Genomic DNA, 15343 nt, shown 5'->3' on the forward strand with positions numbered 1-15343 from the left:
TGTTTCATCACTACAGATTTTACTCTAGGACATTTAGTTGTCTTAGTGTGAAGTTTGACCCAAGCCCAAGGCCTTTTTCAAGGCGTCCTTAAATTCCTTGTTCCTCAGGCAGTAAATCAAAGGGTTAATTATTGGCGTGACAACAGTGTACACGGCAGAGATGAGCTTGTTGGAGCTCCGGGAATCAATGGCTTGGGGCCGGACATACATGAAAAGCAAGGCTGTATAGAAGACGGTGACCACGGTGAGGTGAGAGGCGCAGGTAGAGAAGGCTCTCCAGCAGCCGGTGGCCGAGGGGATGCGCAGGACAGCCAGGGTGATGTGCCAATATGACAGCACGGTGGCCAGGAGCGGAAACACCAGGATGATGAAGGCCAGGATGAAATCCACCAGCTCTGCAGTGGAGAAGTCCGTGCAGGCCAGCTTGAGGATGGGGGAAATGTCACAGAAGAAGTGGTTCAAGACGTTGGAGCCGCAGAACGTGACACTGGAGATAAAACAGACCTTGATCATGGAGATGGTGAAGCCACTCACAAAGGAGAAGCCCACCAGCTGGAGGCACAGCCCCGGGGTCACAAGGACGTGGTAGCGCAGCGGGTGGCAGATGGCCACGTAGCGGTCGTAGGCCATGGAGGCCAGAAGCACACACTTGGTGCACACCAGGGAGCTGAAGAAGTAGAGCTGCGTCATGCACCCGATGAAAGAGATGCGTTTCTGCTGGAGGAGGAAACCCTCCAGCATCTTGGGGGTGATGTCAGACACGTACCAGATCTCCAGGAAAGACATGGAGCTCAGAAAGTAGTACATGGGCCTGTGGAGGGAGGTGCTGCTCCAGACGGTGAGGATGATGGCCAGGTTCTCCACCAGGATAAAGAGGTAGGTGAGCAGGAAGAGGAGGAAGAGCAGGTACTGCAGCCCCGGGGCCGTGGGGAGGCCCACCAGGATGAAGGTGCTGACCTTGGTGACATTCTCCCCACTCATGCCTCTGTGCTTGGGAGCTGCAGGCCTACAAAACATCAAAGAGCAAGAGGAAAGGGCTGCAGGGCAGCTGGGGCAGAGGGAGAGTGGAGCTGGACCTGGATAGGGAGTTTTGGTGTAAAGAGAGGCCACGTGGCTCCCCAGAGCACCAGGAGAGAGCAGTGATCTGCTCATCTTCTGAATTTTAAAGTAGAAAACTTCTGTGTGCTTGCATTTACATATAACCATGAAGTAGGAATGAGGAAGAGAGTATATGCTGAGGAACAGAGCCGGGCAGCTCCAGGGTGGGCAAAACCCAAAGCTCTGAGTCCAGGGGCACTACCAGTCCACACGTGCTCGGGGCAGCTCTCAAGATCCAAGTGGGCATGGACACAGAGCTGGCCCTCCTTAGGGTCCTTCATCTGAGGGTTCCTGCAAATCAGGGCAGCAGCCTCGGCATGAGGTGAGGGGCTATCAGCCTACCAGGGCAGAACCCCAAACTGGGCTAACCAGCCGGAGGAATGCAGGGAGGGCTCCCAGGAAAGGGCTGCCTGGCTCTCGGGGACCTGGTCCACAGGTGGGGGAGAGAGAGGGTAGCCGCAGCCCCTTGCCCCACAGGGCATCTGGTGGTTCTTTTCATTGGCAGTCTAGGTGGGTTGAATGGCAGACTTCCACCAGCTCACAGCTGGGGAGGGTGACCCCAGGTTTCTGGCCCAGGATGCTAAAAATTGATGAGAAGACTAGGAGAGGGCCAGGTGGGTGCCGAATAATCTGGAGTCTGTGCTGGGGAGGTGTGGTGCACGGCACTTACTGGAGAGCCTCATGGTGACGTGTAGGGGGTTGGCTAGACAAGTCGAGTTCATGGAAGAGTTGCAGGCTGAAAAACAAACTTCTAGAAGGGAATTGCCCAGGGACAGGTTTACACTTGGAAACGCACCTGTACTCCTGCCGTCTAGGGTGAGCATTCTGTGGGAACCCAAGATCATCCACTGGGGCGGCATGGCCATTCCCTGCCTTAAAATGCCAGCGTGCAGTTCAGAGTTTAGGATCAATTTCACAAGCATTTACTACTCACTCCAGTCACCGCCTACTGTCTCCCCAAAACAAAAGCAATAAGAACCCCTGCCATTAAAGGGGTCTCAAGCTGTGAGTCTGAATGTAGCCTCTCTAGACACCATCCAGGATGGTGACTGTGTCCTCTTCCCAGCTGAGTGGCCACAGGGGGCTTTAAAGTCCACAAGGAGGAAAGTTGGGGTCCACAGGAGCTCCTTGGAAGGCCAGCAGCCCCCACCTGTTGACTGGGTTTGCTGGGGAGAGCTGGCAGTGGGGGTAGCGAGCTTTGGTTCTTGTGCTTTTAACCCAGAACAGTAGAGGCACCTATAGATTTATCTTGATTATTTGGATAGTGGTAACTGATCATTAATGAGTTGGCTAGTTAATACCGGATTGATTCATTAAATTGAAACTGTGTTACTTTACAAATTCAGGGCCCTTTACAGCACACTCTCTCCATCCCCTGAACTTGTTAGACAATGGCTGCATTTTCTTTTAAATAAACTTTTTATTTTGGAATAATTTTAGATTTACAGAAAAGTTACGAAGAGAGTGCAGAGAGCTCTGGGAGACCCTCCATTCAGCTTCCTCCAAGGTTAACTTCCTACATGAAGAGGGCATATTTGTCACAGTAAGGGATTGACATTGGTATTACTGTGGACTAAACTCCAGACTTTGGCTTTCATCTTTTTTTCCCTCGAGTGCCCGTTTCTGTTCCAGGGTACCCCATCGCTGCAGGCATGGCTGCCTTTTTAACTTGGCTGTACCTCCCTGGTTTCTGTGGACAGACTGAAAGTCCAAGCGGACGCTGCCGAGGGAGGCTGGCATCCTTTCATCGTAAACAAGGTTCTCCAATATGTTACAAAGACTGTTTTTGCCCAGTCACAAATTCAAACCTAGGTCTCCAATCTGAGAGAGGAAAGTGAAGCTTTCCATACCACAGAACGGATGTATTTTGGGGTGGTCCGTGAGACGGGTACTGCAGTAGCTCCTCCCGGCTGCACGTACCATCAGCCTGCAGCCATTTACTCTGATGCCTTCCCTGGTGCCTGACAGAGCCACCCAGAACCAGTCCTCGTCAATGATGAGTGAGCAAATGCTGTCTGCCCCATTCAGCCACCTGAGGCTGCTGGCTAATTCTGGGTGTGATGTTAGATATCAGGGCATAACCCAATGCCTATGAATATGTACCCAGCACAGTACTCAAAAATGCAAGGGCCATTTATGGAGCATCCATGAGCCATCCTGCTTGGTGCTGGCCGTGAGACTGCAGAGGGGAGTCCCTGCTCCAGACTGTATGTGGGGGGCATGTGGAGTGGGGAGTGTCAATCACACACATAAAAGAAGAGCTCTCTCCCCATGCAAGGAATACAACGTACCCTAAAATCACAGCGAAAGGAGCCCATCGGCAACATGGAAAGTGCTGGATCCTACCTGGGGTGTCTGGAAGCCTCACTGCAAACGTCTGCAGCTGCCTGCAGGAGTGAAGAGTGGCTTCTGCCTGTGTCCAGCAACTGCCAGTCTGGCCACAGTGACCAGACAAGCCTTGAACATGCTCTTGAGAAGTGGGCTGCCTGAGGCACTGGGGAGAAACCACTGTGGCTTTTTCTGATGAGCATAGGGACTCCAGGGTCCAATTATCCCCCTGATGATGGAAAGGCCCACACTGCCAATTAGGTGAGCCTGTGCCTCTGGGGCCAGGCTGGCCCCTGCCTGGCTGAGGGCACCCAAGCAGAGGCTGTTGAGCCCGCTCCTGGCTCCCTGTTTGGGCCCTTCGCCCTCCTCAGTGGCTATCTATCTCCCACACTCCCTACTGGAGGAGCTGCTGTCCATGGGCCACCCTTGTTCCTGCACAGCCCGCACCCTCTGAGGGAAGAATTTGTCCCACCTGACCTCTGTTTCCTCTCTGGTCCAATTTTTCCGACCTCCCCTGTTCTCTCCACTCTAATTCCATGGCCCCAGGTGCTCCTCAGATAGGCTGGCTCCTGCCACCCCGCTTGGGGCTTTGGGACTCACTGTGCCCTCTGGAATGTTCTCCTTCCGCATCAGCCTGCCCCCTCCCTCACTTCCTACAATCCCACACCCAGCCAGGACATTCCTTTTTCCTCCCCTGCCAGATGAGGAAAGGGAGAAACCCTCTCTGGCCTCTCCCAGCTGCCAGGGGAGAAACCCTGTCTGGCCTCTCCCAGCTTCTGGGGGCTCCTGGCTTCAGGGTCTGTGGCACCAACACTTTGATCTCTACATCTCAGGTCACGTCACCTCCCATGATCTGTGTGTCAGATCTCTTCTGTGTGTCTCCTTATATGAGTGTTTATTATTTTCAAATTTATGCATAATAGATGAATATATTTTTGGAGTACATATGATAATTGAATGCAATTATAATTTGTAAATATCAAATCAGTGTAAATGGGCTATTCATCACCTGAAATATTTGTCTTTTCTTTATACCAGAAACATTCAAATTATTTCTCTTATGACTATTTTGAAATATGCAATAGATTACTGAAAACTATAGTCACCTTACTGATCTCTAATGCTCGGTCTTATTTCTTCTATCAAACTATACATCTGTATCCATTAATCAACCTCGCTTCATCCCACAGTCCCCTATACCCTTCCCAGCCTCTCATAACCACCAATCTACTATTTCCATGAGATCTACTTTTTAAGCTCCCACATATGAGTGAGAACATGAGATATTTGTCTTTGTGCCTGGCTTATTTCACTTAACGTAATGACCTCCAGTTCCATCCATGTTGCTGCAAATAACAAGATTTCATTCTTTTTATGGCTGAATAATATTCCACTGCATATAGTACCACTTTTTTTAATCCATTCATCCATTGAGGTGGACACTTAGGTTGATTCCATATTTTGGCTATTGTGAATAGGGCTGCAATAAACATGGGAGTGCAGATATTTCTTCAATGTATTGATTTGCTTTCTTTTGGATATATACACAGTAGTGGAAAGGTTGGATTTTATGGTAGTTCTATGTTTATTTTTTTGAGAAACCTCCATTGTGTTGCCTATAGTGGCTGTACTGATGCCCACTTTCACCACTTTTGTTCAATCGTAGTACTGGAAGTCCTAGTCAGAGCAATCAGGCAAGAGAAAGAAATAAAAGGCATCCAAATTGGAAAGGAGGAAATTATATTAGTCTTGTTTGCAGACAACGTGATCTGATAGTTTGAAAAACCTAAGAACTCCACCAAAAATAATGTATACTCATCAACAATGAATGAGGGTTCTGCTTTCTCTACATTCTCACCAAAAACTATTATTCCCTGTCTTTTTTAAAATAAAAGCCATTTTAAATGGGATGAGATGGCATCTCACTGTGGTTTTGATTCACATTTCTGTGATTATTAGTGATGTTGAGCGTTTTTTTACAAACCTGTTTGCCATTTGTATGTATTCTTTTGAGAAATATATATTCAGATCTTTTGCCCATTTTTAAATGAGATCATTTGGGTTTTTTGCTTTTTTTTTGCCACTGAGTTGTTTGAGCTCCTTATATATTCTGGTTATTAATCCCTTGTCAGATAGATAATTTGTAAACATTTTCTGTGGGTCGTCTCTTCATTCTGTTGATTGTTTCCTTTGTTGTGTAGAAACTTTTTAGTTTGATGTAATCTTATTTCTCTGTTTTTGCTTTGGTTGCCTGTTCTTTCCAGGTCTTACACAAGATCATTCTTTGCCCAGACCAATGTCCTGGAGTGTTTCCGCAATGTTTTCTTCTAGTGGTTTTATAGTTTTGAGTCTTAGATTTAAGTCTTTAATCCATTTGGATTGAATTTTTGTATGTGGTGAGAGATGGGGGTCTAGTTTCATTCTTCTGCATATGGATATCCAGTTTTCCCAGCACGATTTATTGACGAGACTATCCTTTCCTCATCATATGTCTTTGGCACCTTTGTTGAAAATGAGTTCACTGTAAATGTGTGGATTTATATCTGGGTTCTCTATCCTGTTCCATTGGTCTATGTGTCTGTTTCTATGCTAGTAACATGCTGGTTTGGTTACGGTAGCTTTATAGTATATTTTGAAGTCACATCGTGTGAGGCCTCCACCTTTGTTCTTTTTGTTCAGGATTGCTTTGGTTATTAGGGGTCTTTTGTGATTCCATATAAATTTTAGGATTTTTTTTCTATTTCTTTGAAGAATATCATTGGTATTTTGATAGAGATTACATTTAATCTGCAAATTCCTTTGGGAAGTATTGTCATTTTAACAATATTAATCCTTCCAACTAATAAGCATGAAGTATCTTTCCATTTTCTGTGTCGTCTTCAATTTTTTTCATTAGTGTTTTATAGTTTTCATCTTATAGATCTCTCACTTCTTTAGATAAATTGATTCCTAGGTATTTTATATTCTTCATAGTGATTATACATGGGTTTGCTTTTTAATTTTTTTTTAGATTGTTCACTGTTGGCATATATAAATAGTACTGACTTTTGCATGTTGATTTTGTATCCTGCAACTTTACTGAATTCGTTTATTAGTTCTAAACATTTTTTTTTGGTGGAGTTCTTAGGTTTTTCTAACTATCAGATCATGTTGTCTGCAAACAAGACTAATATAACTTCCTCCTTCCCAATTTGGATGCCTTTTATTTCTTTCTCTTGCCTGATTGCTCTGGCTAGGACTTCCAGTACTATGCTTGAATAAAAGTGGTGAAAGTGGGCATCCTTGTTTAGTTCCAAACCTTAAAGGGAAGGTTCTGAAATTTTCCCAATTCAATATGATGTTAACTGTGGGTTTGTCATATATCGCCTTTATTATTTTGAGGTATGTTCCTTCTAAACCCAGTTTTTTATCATAAACAAATGTTGAATTTTTTCAAATGCTTTTTCAGTATCTGTTGATATGATCGCAGTCTTTTTTCTTGGTTCTTTTAATGTGATGTATTACATGTGCCAATTTGCGTATGGTGAACCATTCTTTCATCCCTGGGATCAATCCTACTGGATCATGGTGAATGATCATTTTAACGTGTTGAATTCAATTTACTAGTATTTTGTTGAGAATTTTTGCATTTGTGTTAATCAGGGATATTGACCTGTAGTTTTCTTTTCTTGTTGTGTGCTTGCCTGGTTTTGGTACAAGGGTAATGCTGGCCTCATGGAATGAGTTTGAAAGTATTCTTTCCTCTTCAATATTTTGAAGGTTTGAGTACCATTGTTATTAGTTTTTTAAATGCATGGTATAATTCATCACTGAAGCTACTGGGTCCTGGGCTTTTCTTTGATGGGAGACCTTTTATTACATCTTCAATCTAGTTATTTTTTTATTGGTTTGTTAAGGTTTTCTATTTCTTCATAGTTTACTCTTGATAGGTTGTATGTGTCTAGGAATTTATCTATTTCTTCCAAGGTTTCTAACTTATTGGTGTATGGTTCTTCATACCAGTCTCTAATAATTCTTTGTATTTCTGTGGTCTCAGTTGTTGTTTCCTCTTTAGTTTGTGATTTTATTTATTTGGGTCTTCTCTCTTTTTTTCTTAGTCTAGCTAAAGACTTGTTATTTTGTTTATCTTTTCAATACACAACTTTTTGTTTAATTGATCTTCTGTATTTTTTTTAAGTCTCAATTTACTTTCTGCTCTGATCTTTATTATTTCTTTCCTTCCACTGGTTTTGGCTTTGCTTTGTTTTTGCTATTCTAGTTCCTTGATGTGTATCAGTAAGTTGTTTATTAGAAGTCTTTCTACGTTTTTGAAATAGGCATTTATTGGTATAAAATTCCCTCTTAGTACTGCTTTTGCTATATCCCATAGATTTTGGTATATTTTCATTTTTATTTGTTTCAATTATTTTTTAAATTTCCTTATTAATTTCTTCATTGATCCATTGGTTGTTCAGAAGCATGTTATTTAGTTTTCATGTGTTCATGTATTTTCTGAGGTTCCTCTTGTTATTGATTTCTAGTTTTATTCCATTATGATCAGAAAAGGTACTTGAAGTGATTTATACTTTTTTGAACTTGTTGAGATTTGTTTTATGGCTTAAGATGTGGCCTATTCTGGAGAATGTTCCATGTGCTGAAAAGAATATGTATTTCTGCAGCAGCTGGCTGATGTGTTCTATAAATGTCAGTTAGGCCTATTTGGTCCAGTGCATAGTTTAACTCCCACATTTCTTTGTTGATTTTCTGTCTGAATGATCTGTTCATTGCTGAAAGTGGAGTGTTGAAGTCCCCTGCTATCCCTTTAGATCTGTTTAATGTTTGCTTTATATACTTGGAAGCTTCAGTATTGGGTGCATAGCTATTTAAACTTGTTATATCCTCTTTCTGAATTGACCTCTTTATCATTATATAGTAACACTGTCTGTCTCTTTTTACAGTCTTTTATTTGTAGCCTATGTTATCTAAGTATGGCTACTACTGATATTTGTTTGTTTCTAGTTGCATCAAATATCTTTTTCCAACCCTTGACTTTCAGTTTGTGTCTTTATAGATGAAGTCAGTTTCTTGTAAGCAGCATATGGTTTAATCTTGTTTCCTCATCTATTTGGCCATTCTGTGCCTTGTAATTGGAAAATTGAGTACATTTACATTCCATGTTATTATTGATAAGTAGAGACTTACTACTGCCATTTTGTTACTTGTTTTCTAGGTGTTTTGTAACTCCCATTTTCGTTTTTTTTTTTTTTAATGTCTTCCTTTGTGGCTAAGTGATTTTCTCTGGTAGTATGTTTAATTTATTGCTTTTTTAATTTTTAGTGAATCTGTTATAAACTTTTGCATTGTGGTTACCATGAAGCTACAAAAATATCTTATAGATATTGGATGTTTATTATTTTAAAGATGAAGACTTATGTCACAAAGAATAGAAACAAACAAAGGAAAAATGAAAACCCTCTACACTAACTCCATCCCCCTCCACATTTTAACTTTATGTTGTTTCAATTTACAAATTTTTATATTGCCTATCTCTTAACAAGTCGCTGTGGGTATTACTGTTTTTGATAGAGCTGTCTTTTGGGCCTCATACTCAAGTTATGATTGCATTGCACACCGCAATTACAGTATTATAGTATTCTGGATTTGTCCATGTATTTAATTTTACCAGTGAGGTCTATACCTTCACGTGCTTTCTTTCTGCACAGAAATGTTTTTTTCTTTTGGATTGAAGAACTACCTTTAGTGTTTCTTGTAGGATAGGTCTGATGGTGGCGAATTCTCTCAGCTTTTGTTTGTCTGGTAAAGACTTTATCTCCCCTTTATATTTGAAGGATATCTTTGCTGCCTACAGTATTCTTGACTGACCTTTTTTTTTTCTTTTAGCACTTAGAAAATGTTATCCCACTTGCTCCTGACTCGTATGATTTCTGTTGAGAAGTCTGTTGCCAGACAAATTGGAATTCCTTTATAAATTATTTGCTTTTTTTCTCTTGCTACTTTTAGGATCCTCTCTTTGTCCTTGACTTTTGAGAGTTTGATTATTATATGCCTTGGCACAGTCTTACTTGGGTTGATTATGTTTGGTGTTCTTAGACTTTCTTGTACCTAGGTGTTTATCTCTTTCTCTAGTTTTGGGACGTTTTCTGTTATTATTTCTTTGAATAAGTTTTCTATTCCTTGTCCTTGCTCAACTCCTTCTTGAACATCAATAATTCTTAGGTTCAGGTTTTTGAAGTAATTTTCTGTATCTGGTAGTAGGTGATCTTCATTCCTTTTTATTCATTGTTTTCTTTTTTCTCCTCTGACTCAGTGTTTTCAAATAACCTGTCTTCAAGCTCACTGATTCTTTCCTCTCCTTAATCCATTCATCTCTTATGAGGCCCTAATGAATTTTTCAGTTCAGCAAAAGTATTTCTCAGTTCCAAGATTTCTGTTTGTTTGTTTTTTTATTGTTTCAATCTCTTGGTTACATTTCTCTGATACATTTCTGAATTGTTTTTCTGTGTTATCTTGGAGATCACTGAGTTTCCTTAAAACTGCAATTTTGCATTGTTGTTCAGAGAGTTCACATATCACTGTCTTGTTGGGGTCTGTCACTGGATCCTTGCTTTGTCCATTTAAGGAGGTCATGTTTTCTGTTTGCTGTTGTCTCCCATAGATGTACATCTATAGTTTTTCACTGAAGGGTTAATTATTTATTCCAGTCTTCTCTGTCTGGCTTGTTTGGCTTTTATTAGATTTGTTTGCTTAGAGACTCCTTGTAATTTATCTATTGATTTTCTTTCTTCCCTCCCTGCCACCTCACTATGTTGCTGCTTTCTTTTCAACACTAGATGATTCCTTAAGCCCAGGTTTGCCTCAGCTCTAGTAAACAGTCAGAGTGCCAACCATCCCAAATGAGGGAGGCCCCAGAGGGGATATCCTGGTAGTGTGGGAAGGCTGGCTCACAGTCTGTGCCCGGGGAAGGTGTGGAACAAACCTCCTACAGCATGGTGCTGCTGAACTGCCACACTGATTTGACATCTTCTTTGGCTGAGTTACAGAACAGAGTCTCCAGAGCTGGGGTTGGTAGTCCTACCTTCCCGCTTTGTCTCTGCTGGCCTTAAGGCTGTTTTTCCCTTCAGGTGCTAGCAGTGCTAGCAGCACTTCCTGTGGGTTGAGGCTGGGGCAGATCTCCTGCCAGGAAACCTAAGAGAGTGAGGAAGCTGGTTGTCCACCTCAATCTCACTTTTTCCAGCGTAGAAACTGTGAGTCAGGGGGACATTTTCCGTGTCCTTTGTGCTGGGCAGTTTTGGGGAGAGGGATGTCGTGAATATGGAAGTCCAATTCTCTTATTGTCGGCTTGGAGTTTTTTTCACTTTTCTGTGGTTGCACGATCTTTTTCCTCCTCATATTTGAGTTCTTGGATGTTGCCGGTGATACTCTTGGTGCTATGTATTTGTTGTTCATTCTGTATGGGGGCAGGGGCAGGTGGAGAAGCCAGCTTCTATGCCATCATTAAAGAACTGGAATTCCCCACCATGTGTCTCTTATAAGGATGCTCATCAATGCATTTAGGGCCCACCTGGATAATCCACACTGATCTCCCCATCTCCAGATCCTTAATTTAGTTACATCTGCAAAGACCCTTTTTCCAAATAAAGTTGTATTCACAGGTTCCAGAGATTTGACATAGACCTATATTTTGGGGCCATTTTTCAGCTGACTAGAGCTGATATATTTTTTTTTCCTTAGCATGTATCCCTGAATACCATTCTGAGTATTTTACCTATTTATTTTGTGTATTTCTCTCTCATCTAATAGATTGTAAACTGTATGAGGACTGAGATTTTTGTCGATTTTGTTCATCATTTACCTTGAGTGCCTAGATTAGTGTCTGGCACATAGTAGGTGCTTAGATGAATAAATGAGTAAATGAATGAATGACTCAGTTGGTTGTGACCAGAGAAGGGTATGGACAGAGAAGATGGAGTAATTTAACAGGAGACAAACCATGTCCCAGCCCAGCTGCCTGGGGAGGAAAATCAGCTCTCCACAGCCCTGAGAATGGCACCAGTAGCATCACTCTGAGCCTGTGCCTGGGTCCCTGGGCTGGCTACCCAGCCTAGAGCCCTTCCTCCAAATAAGGCAGGGACATGGGGTCTGACTCAGCAGGCCAAGTGGGGGGGAGACCCAGATGATCAATTGCACATGAAGGAGGCAAACCCAAGGTCTTGACACCCAGGAGACCCAGGAGGGAGGTCCTGACTGTGGATGGCAGGAAGTCTCAGCGCTCACTCTGTACCAACTGAGAGGGCGCCAGAGACTTAGAGGAGAGCAGTGGACTCTGGAAAGGACATGAGCTGGAGGTGGACAGTCAGTGGACAGTGGTGCTTCTGTGCAACAATGTGGGTGTCCAGCAGCAGCCTAGAGGTTGGCAGATGTGGAAGAGACAAGTGGGTTTTAATGGGGTGGACACAGGCTCTGCAAATGGATCCAAACTCAGTCAGAATGAATACAGAGGAGGAAAAGCAACTTTTCCATAACTCAGATACAGATACAGGCAGATTTTAGACCTTCATCATTTCCCAGTGTTGGGACGTACAGTGGTGGCTGAAGCACCGCTGTGCAACCTTCCTACCCAGACAGCTGCTCCAAGCCAACTGGGTTCCCAGGGGTCCGAGTGTCCCTTCCCCTGGCGAGTGAGAGCAGACCTGGGCGCCTGGGAGCCAGCAGGGAACTGTCTGGTCCAGAGGAGGAGTGGGCTTCAGGGCCCTGTGCAGTCTGAGGATGCGCGATTGACTACAAAACAGTTTCTATATTAAAACCAGACTCACAAGGCCAATTCTAGAGTGGGCTGAAGCTTACAGTATGAGCTGAAGAAGCTTTTCTTGGTTGTCTCTGGCTCAAAAATGTGCAGAGGACTGAATGGATGCCAGAGTTGATAAAGATAGACTTAGTAAGAGATTATTAGAAAGTACATGTTAGAAACAAGAAGACAGGTGTTGAAGGTGGCCCTGGCAGACAGCAGCAAGACATTGCCCTGCTGTGAGAAGCCCACCGGGCAAGAGCTGTGGCTGAAGAGGTGTAGATGAAGAGACGTGGGTGAAGAGGCATGGAGGAAGGGCCGTGGGTGAAGAGGCATGGACGAAGGGCCGTGGGTGAAGAGGCATGGACTAAGGGCCGTGGGTGAAGAGGCATGGAGGAAGGGCCGTGGGTGAAGAGGCATGGAGGAAGGGCCGTGCGTGAAGAGGCATGGACGAAGGGCCGTGGGTGAAGAGGCATGGAGGAAGGGCCGTGGGTGAAGAGGCATGGAGGAAGGGCCGTGGGTGAAGAGGCATGGAGGAAGGGCCGTGGGTGAAGAGGCATGGAGGAAGAGACGTGGGTGAAGAGGCATGGAGGAAGGGCCGTGGGTGAAGAGGCATGGACGAAGGGCCGTGGGTGAAGAGGCATGGAGGAAGGGCCGTGGGTGAAGAGGCATGGAGGAAGGGCCGTGGGTGAAGAGGCATGGAGGAAGGGCCGTGGGTGAAGAGGCATGGAGGAAGGGCCGTGGGTGAAGAGGCATGGAGGAAGGGCCGTGGGTGAAGAGGCATGGAGGAAGGGCCGTGGGTGAAGAGGCATGGACGAAGGGCCGTGGGTGAAGAGGCATGGACGAAGGGCCGTGGGTGAAGAGGCATGGACGAAGGGCCGTGGGTGAAGAGGCATGGACGAAGGGCCGTGGGTGAAGAGGCATGGAGGAAGGGCCGTGGGTGAAGAGGCATGGACGAAGGGCCGTGGGTGAAGAGGCATGGGTGAAGGGCCGTGGGTGAAGAGGCATGGAGGAAGGGCCGTGGGTGAAGAGGCATGGAGGAAGGGCCGTGGGTGAAGAGGCATGGACGAAGGGCCGTGGGTGAAGAGGCATGGACGAAGGGCCGTGGGTGAAGAGGCATGGAGGAAGGGCCGTGGGTGAAGAGGCATGGAGGAAGGGCCGTGGGTGAAGAGGCATGGAGGAAGGGCCGTGGGTGAAGAGGCATGGACGAAGGGCCGTGGGTGAAGAGGCATGGACGAAGGGCCGTGGGTGAAGAGGCATGGAGGAAGGGCCGTGGGTGAAGAGGCATGGAGGAAGGGCCGTGGGTGAAGAGGCATGGAGGAAGGGCCGTGGGTGAAGAGGCATGGAGGAAGGGCCGTGGGTGAAGAGGCATGGACGAAGGGCCGTGGGTGAAGAGGCATGGACGAAGGGCCGTGGGTGAAGAGGCATGGAGGAAGGGCCGTGGGTGAAGAGGCATGGAGGAAGGGCCGTGGGTGAAGAGGCATGGACGAAGGGCCGTGGGTGAAGAGGCATGGACGAAGGGCCGTGGGTGAAGAGGCATGGGTGAAGGGCCGTGGGTGAAGAGGCATGGACGAAGGGCCGTGGGTGAAGAGGCATGGATGAAGGGCCGTGGGTGAAGAGCCGTGGGTGAAGGGCTGTGGGTGAAGAGCTGTGGGTGAAGGACCGTGGGTGAAGAGCCATGAGTGAAGGGCCATGGGTGAAGAGCCGTGGATGAAGGGCCGTGGGTGAAGAGCCGTGGATGAGCCGTGGGTGAAGAGCTGTTGATGAAAAGTTGTGAATGAAAAGCCATGGATGAAGGGCCGTGGATGAAGAGCTGTGGATGAACAGGCATGCATGTGGCCAAGGCACCACCAGGCTTCACTGGGAGCAAGCCAAACCCAAGCCCGATGCCCTCTCCTGCTCAACCCACTGAGAGGCAGGCTCTAAATTCCTGACCCCAAGTCAGCTTGATCCCTTAAATCAGACCCCACAAAGCCCTTTGCTACCCCATCCCGCCCTCCCATGAAATCCCATGTCTCCTTTGGCCTTGGAAGAAGTCTTCACCTGGATCTGATTTCTACCCGTTTGATAGGAATTACCCCTTTGCCTACTGTAAGATCAGGTGCGATCAGTTCCGACTCTCTGGGGGCCTCTGTGGCAGTTACAGCCCAAACCCACTCCCTCAGCCTTCAACAGCCTTCACTCATCTGCACATCCTCCTTCAGCTCTGGCATCCACTCGGTCCCCAACAGGTATCTGGATGCATTCCTCAGTTCCTTCCTATTCCCACTCTAACCCCAAATGCTGATTTGAACACTTACATAGCTCTCAAATGGGCCCGGCCACTGCATCCAACTCCTGCATCCACTGCTCAACCCAGGGTAGTGCTCATCCCTCACGTGCACAATCCCAGCAGCCTCCCCCACAGCCTCCTTGCCTCCCACGGGGTCCCCTCTCCATCTGTCACACACCTGCCAAATAGACGGTCCAAGGCAGGAAACTGAACGTACCTCTACCCCCACCTTAATTGCCAGATGAGTCCATGCTGCCTGCCACACCTGTGAGCCCTCGGGTCCTGATCTGCCTGCCACGCCTGGGAGCTCTCGGGTCCTGATCTGCCCGCCACGCATGTGAGCTCTGGGGGTCCTGATCCGCCTGCCACACCTGTGAGCCCTCGGGTCCTGATCTGCCCGCCACGCATGTGAGCTCTGGGGGTCCTGATCCGCCTGCCACACCTGTGAGCCCTCGGGTCCTGACCTGCCCGCCACGCCTGGGAGCTCTCGGGTCCTGATCTGCCCGCCACACCTGTTAGCTCTGGGGGTCCTGATCCGCCTGCCATGCAGGGAGCTCTTGGGGCTCTGATCTGCCTGCTACACCTGTGAGCCCTCGGGTCCTGATCTGCCTGCCATGCCTGGGAGCTCTCGGGTCCTGATCTGCCCGCCACACCTGTTAGCTCTGGGGGTCCTGATCCACCTGCCATGCAGGGAGCTCTCGGGGCTCTGATCTGCCTGCCACGCCTGGGAGCTCTGGGGGTCCTGATCTGCCCACCACGCCTGGGAGCTCTCGGGTCCTGATCTGCCCGCTACACCTGGGAGCTCTCTGGGCTCTGACGTTACCCACCATACATGTGAGCTCTTGGGGCTCTGTCCTCTT

The 15343-nt window shown here is 46.5% G+C and overlaps 2 protein-coding genes across 2 annotated transcripts; both read right to left on the bottom strand.

The window, feature by feature from the left end:
- Positions 1–7: 7 nt before the first annotated feature.
- Positions 8–10389, bottom strand: LOC100969138 (olfactory receptor 6B2). The gene has a single exon (XM_063595624.1). It carries the CDS (start codon positions 1204–1206, stop codon positions 43–45), a length of 1164 nt encoding a protein of 387 aa, XP_063451694.1. The 5' UTR covers positions 1207–10389; the 3' UTR covers positions 8–42.
- A 1969-nt stretch (positions 10390–12358) lies between these two features.
- LOC117979308 (putative proline-rich protein 21) lies at positions 12359–14046 on the bottom strand. Its single transcript, XM_055108386.1, has 2 exons — positions 13062–14046; positions 12359–12543 (listed from the first exon to the last, which is right to left on the bottom strand). The coding sequence occupies exons 1-2, from the start codon at positions 14044–14046 to the stop codon at positions 12359–12361; spliced, it is 1170 nt and encodes a 389-aa protein (XP_054964361.1).
- Between the last annotated feature and the right edge of the window lie 1297 nt (positions 14047–15343).

This window comes from Pan paniscus, chromosome 13 (assembly GCF_029289425.2).
Source record: "Pan paniscus chromosome 13, NHGRI_mPanPan1-v2.0_pri, whole genome shotgun sequence".
NCBI classification, from domain to species: Eukaryota; Metazoa; Chordata; class Mammalia; order Primates; family Hominidae; genus Pan; species Pan paniscus.

What these genes read in the sequence shown, in the direction of transcription:
- LOC100969138 (XM_063595624.1), bottom strand. Translation starts at nt 1,206, where the DNA reads ATGGTTATATGTAAATGCAAGCACACAGAAGTTTTCTACTTTAAAATT.
- LOC117979308 (XM_055108386.1), bottom strand. Translation starts at nt 14,046, where the DNA reads ATGCATGCCTGTTCATCCACAGCTCTTCATCCACGGCCCTTCATCCAT. An exon ending in CCATGCCTCTTCACCCACGG is followed by an intron (nt 12,544 to 13,061) that starts CCCTTCGTCCAT and finishes CTTCGTCCATGC; the next exon opens with CTCTTCACCCACGGCCCTTC.